At 39.6% G+C, this 5,690-nt stretch overlaps 1 protein-coding gene across 1 annotated transcript; it reads right to left on the bottom strand.

Annotated features, from left to right (window-relative positions):
- Window positions 1-2,180: 2,180 nt before the first annotated feature.
- LOC126630480 (3-methyl-2-oxobutanoate hydroxymethyltransferase 1, mitochondrial-like) lies at window positions 2,181-4,744 on the bottom strand. The gene is made up of 5 exons (XM_050300599.1): window positions 4,223-4,744; window positions 3,637-3,843; window positions 3,396-3,542; window positions 2,854-2,907; window positions 2,181-2,761 (listed from the first exon to the last, which is right to left on the bottom strand). The coding sequence occupies exons 1-5, from the start codon at window positions 4,634-4,636 to the stop codon at window positions 2,528-2,530; spliced, it is 1,056 nt and encodes a 351-aa protein (XP_050156556.1). The 5' UTR covers window positions 4,637-4,744; the 3' UTR covers window positions 2,181-2,527.
- Window positions 4,745-5,690: the final 946 nt, after the last annotated feature.

Below are 5,690 nucleotides of genomic sequence, written 5' to 3'. Positions count from 1 at the left end.
CTCGGCACACCGGGAGTATTCATGGCTGAAGCGGCCAGCATACATACGTAATGACTCGTCTGGCTTCTGGCGGATAGTGTACAGGTCATCTGCAGAGTGCAAGCGATCGGTTTGGAAAATGTGTTGGGAAACAAATAGTTTCCTCAATTCCTCAAATGAGTCTACCGTCTCAGGTGTAAGACGACAATACCAATTTAGAGCTCCGCCAGAGAGGGTGGAGGGGAAGAGAAGACATCGCTCTTCGTCGGTGTGCATCCGGTATGCCATGGTGGACTCAAAGAGGTTAAGGTGCTCAATCGGGTCCTCTTTTCCAGTATAAAGTTGCAAGCCAAGCTTCTGCTTTGTCTTTGCTTGAATGGGGGTGTTGAGGATCCTCCTTGTAAGAGGGCCAGGCCTGGGTTGGTTCCAGTCAGGTATTTCAGCCTGACGTTCAGCCTTCAACTTGTTTACTTCCTCAAGAAGTTGTAGGACAAGGGGGTCCTGAGCGGAGTTATGTGCCACTGGAGCTTTCTTTCGTAAATCTCCATCTCCTCTTGGAATTAGGAAGGTTTGATCAAGGGCATGTTATTTTTCCCTGGACTCGCTGTACTGGCTTCCAGGGTATGTCTGTCGGAACACCTCTGAGTCCCCTGTACCCTCATGTCTCTCTAGGACTTGTTGCACCTTCCCCAAGTTGGTGGCCGGCTCGGGCCGTGGCAGGGGACCGAGTCTCTCAGAAATCCTTGGGTCATTGATCTTTGAGCTTATATGGATGGAATTCTCTCGACGTTGCTTCAGGTATTGCTCCTGGAGGACCTCATTCCTCATTGCTATCTTGTTGTTCTGAGCTTCCAACTCATCGACTTTAGCTTGAAGAAGAACTCGTTTTCCTTCCTTCTTTTGTTGTTTCGCACTATGTGCAAGGGGGGTGTCATTCTGTGTGCTGTGACTTCCTTCGCTTCCCATACTGGAGAGGGATGCCTGATCAAAAGAAAGTGTACGAATGATAGAAACCAGCTTGACACAGCTGAAGAGAGTAGGAATAAGTGTCGTTTCCCACAGACGGCGCCAAATGTTTACTTCCTCAAGAACTTAATCGAATTGTGATTTTAATACTTGTATAAATTTGTGGTTCATGAACTTAATCTTTTAACTTATGTTTTTTATTAGGGTATCTTGTTGTGTACTTCTTGTTAGTATTTTGACAGTTTCTGAGTAAATTTTAGTGTAGGATTTCGATGAGCTAGGATTTCGGAGAATACATAGAGCTCAAAATGGAGTTCGTTGCTTACGCCATCTCTAACTTAAAACCATTTTATGCAATTTTTTCTTTCAGCCGTATATAGATGGATATGAAAAATGAATGATTGAAATTGAAAATAAAAATAATTGTCGAAATCAAATCTATAGGTTAAAACACTAGTATCATGATATGTTAAGTAGAATTGAAGTCGCTCTCTCTTTATGATTGGTTTTGTTTATATGTGGAACTTTGGTAATGAACCTCTCTTGGGATTAATTTGAATTGAGGTGATGGAATGAAGGGCATGCAAGATATAGTCAATAGCATTTTTTAGTGACTTTTCATAGTTGAGATGAACTTTTTCAAAGGGTAATGCTAGAAAGACTAAATTTATAGATAAAACTTTGTAACTGAAATGTTAGGACGGTAATCCCACGGTCGACATCAAGAGTTGAGTGGCCTTATCCAAGTCAAAATATTCTAAAGACCTTGTTTTAGAGGTTTTTTTTTTGTCAGTTACCGAATTTTGAAAGTATTTCGTGACGGAGAATTTGTGAATAGGATTCAAAAGTTACTATTTTCTATTCAATTTTGCACAAAATTCTTCGAACTAGCAAAGCTCCACAATTTTGTGTACATTGCACACTCCTAAAACCATTCATATGTTGTCCAACCCAAACGAATATAAATCAAGTCACTCCTCAATTGCAGCAGATCCTACCGCAAATAATAATGTTCTCAACTTTTTTTTTTTTTTTTTTTGGTATTATTATTAAGGAAAGTGGATGAGTTATAAACCATGACAATAATTTAAGGTAGAGGCAAGTATCTAACTTGAGATGCATGGGTATAAACTTAGCAACCTGTCCTAGGATATTGGACCATACGCAAACTTGTATGAAAGGTGGAAATGCAAAGGAAACCCTGTATTATATGCGCAAATAGTAATCACACGAAGTTTCGAATAAATACCGAAATGGCTTCAAATCTTTATTTCTGAATTTGCTTCCAAATTCCGAACATAACTTTATGCAAAAGGATCAAACTTTTCTATTACAAGGGGGAACCGAACTGCATAATCAGGATACCTCACTGTTACAAAAGATAGATTTGTCATGTTCCTTCAAACTCTTATTATCACGAAGACAAGGCAAGACCGTTGTGTTGAGAGTTTCCAAGAGACGGCATGAATGTTGCACAGTTTCATTTCATACCTATTTACTTTGTTATGCAACCTTGAATTGAATCAGTAATAACCAACTACCACGAGCCCTGCCTAAATGCTATTTTGGGGTTGCCTCAATGTTATTCGCCTCTATTGATCTTCTCAGCTGCTTCAGTTGCTGCAGATGCTGCCTTGTCGAAACCCAACTTTTGTAACTCACTTGAAAAGCCATCAACATCAGCAGCACTGATTTTATATGGGCTGTGTGCAGCACCAGGAAACGTACCACTAGTCACTTCTTCCTTGTATTCTACTAGAGCTTTGTTGATGACTTCTCCAACATGTGCAAACTGCTTGCAGAATTTCGGGGTAACCTGAAAAAGGTAAGGTGCTTATTTGATTAAATGAAATTCACATGACTGGAGAGTAAGCAGCATTATTAAGGAGATGCAACTGTTGAGTTAACCTTGGCATGATGCGGATGTTGCATCATTCCAAGAAGATCATGGTAAACTAGCACCTGCGTGATATAGGGAAGAGAGAATTAGTGCGCAGAAATAACGGAACTTTGTCTATGAAGAAAGGGCATGCAAAACTGCACTAACTACAAGTTCAAAGAAGTGAACCAACACAATTCAAGCTCATGAGTCATCTAGCTTTGGTTCTACATATTTCCTGAGCTTGACCCTAACTCAAATTTAGTAGCTTTGAGCTGACTAACTGACTACATTCAATTACTAGCATGCAACCTTTTTTATCAGATATGAATACTGATGTGAAAAAACTGTGGAACAATGAAAATTGTTATTTATTTCCCTGCCTGAAAATCAAAAAACCCGTTGCAACAAGAAAATTTCAAGTTACAGAAAGACACACTAAATAGATTTGAACAATATGATACTAAACAAACTACCTCGAAGATGGTATATCTATTTAACACCAAATGGAATCGCATACACGAGGCATATGCATACAACCAACGTGATTAGGATTACTTAATCAACTAACCTGCCCACTGCAGAAAGGCCCTGCGCCAATGCCAATGGTAGGAATCTGAAGAGCAGATGTTGCAGCAGCAGCGACCGGCGGAGGTACGCATTCTAAAACAACAGAAAAGCACCCAGCTTCTTGCAGAGCCAGTGCTGTCTCCACAACCTGCACACGGAATCCAACGCAACAAATTATTACAGCGAAGAAAGCCCGAAAACCTAAATAGCAAAACAGAATTACCATTTGCATGTGTACAGACCTTTACAGCACTAGCAACATTCCTTCCCTGGGGCCTAAAACCCCCAAGAACACTAATGGCCTGAGGAGTAAGTCCCACATGCCCCATCACAGCAATTCCAGCTTCAACGATAGATTTTGCCGCAGTAATCCTCGAAGGTGCCCCTCCTTCCAATTTAATCGCATCCATTCCTCCCTCCTTTAAAACCCTCACCGCCGTATCGACAGCCTGCTCATAATCGAAACTGCAACATCACCAACCATGGCTCACTTACAAAATCAGAAAAGCAAAACACACACTCATTTCTGCAATCCAATACTGGATTGTTTCTGCTTGGCAACCATGAAATTCGAAAATGTAAGAAATCAGGTAAATTTTTTTATTTCACCATCTTGGATGTAAATTCCATGCGTCAAAAACAGAAAACGAAAATTTGATAAATTTATTTCTTTACTTTCTCAGCAACCAACCAGTCTTCAAATGTCATTTTCCTCAACATTCTCACTATCCAAACAGATTTATCTCCACATGAAAAATAAAACTAATAAAAGAAGTAACATCAAAACCCAAATTAACAACGCAATTTTCCATTTGATTTAATAAATACCTGATTGGAGCTAGACTCATAGAACCCAAACGGCAAGTCCCCAACCAAAAGCGGCCGCTTTGAGCCACGCGCCACAGCTCGGCAGTGAACAAGCATTTCATCAAGCGTGATGGGCAGAGTGGTGTCGTAGCCATGAACCACCATCGCCGCCGAATCGCCGACCAAGCAAATGTCTATGCCGGCGGAATCCAAGTGCACCGCAGAAGGGTAATCGTAGGCGGTGACCATGGTGATCGGCTCGCCCTTCTTGTGCTTCTGCTTCAAGTGGGTCACCGTGACTCTCTGGTCCGGGTTTTGGGGCTTTGGCCCACCGTATACGGTGTTTTCCGGCACGTTGCTCATGCAACGGAGGATTGGAGAGAAGGCTTGCGACATCGATGTGGCTCGCTTGACGGCGGCTGCTAACAGTGCCATATTTTAAGAGAGAGAGAGAGAGAGAGAGAAATTGGGGGGTTTGTTTCGGCTGCGCCACCTAAAACTGAGGGAGCTGGAAGTTAGCGGGAGTGGAATGAGTGAGACAAGGACTAATGCTAAATACCCATTGGTTATGTGTAACCGTTTAGATATATAAATAATTATGGGTATAATCGTTTACTCATCAAATTTAAATGGGCGGTTATAGGTATTAACTGCAGTTGTAAACGAATAACCGTTTACCTATTTATTTTATATATGTAAAACTAACACAAACAATGTTCTCGATTCAATAATACTTAGCACCTAATAAATTAGCAAGGAATTCATCGGTCATTCTCTCAATAACACTACTACAGGAATGATGATTCTCATCATCAAGGAATTTTCCAAATTAATTTAAATTTCTTGCGGGTAACCGTGAAATTGACAGAAATGCTTTGACAGAAATGTCTTCTAAACAATTTTTGTAACCCAATAATACTTAGCAAATATTATATTTACATTCATTGGTAACAGTTAAAAATATCGTCTGTAAACTATTATTTCAATTATTGGAATAGTATAAGGACTTAAAAAATTAAAATACGGAAATGTATGATGAATGTATCTATAACGGTGTTTAATTGTAAAAAAAAAAAGAAAATTATGACAATTTTTTATTTAATTTTCAAGTTGTTAAAAAACATGTAGACGGGTGAAAAAGGGGTAATGGTAAAAAAAAGAAAGAAAAGATAAACAGGTTAAAAAGGGTAAATAGGTAAATGAGTATTAAACGGTTACGGTTAAATGGGTATGGTTAACCGTTTATAAACGGTTATGGGTATGGATATAACCATTTAGGTAATTATCCAACGGGTAACGGTTATGCGGGTATGAGCATAAACGGTTATGGCTAAATAACAGCGGTTACCCGCCCGCCGTAACCGTTGCCCATCCCTAATTCATACAATGTTTTTGTACCATATTTTCATACTATCTTAGGTGGTAGTTGATGTGGATAGCTACATTATTTGAATTAATCAGATTTTTAAATTTAGTTCATAATTTAATA

Source organism: Malus sylvestris, chromosome 7, assembly GCF_916048215.2.
Source record: "Malus sylvestris chromosome 7, drMalSylv7.2, whole genome shotgun sequence".
Taxonomy (NCBI): Eukaryota; Viridiplantae; Streptophyta; class Magnoliopsida; order Rosales; family Rosaceae; genus Malus; species Malus sylvestris.
This window is presented reverse-complemented; position numbering and strand designations above follow the sequence as displayed.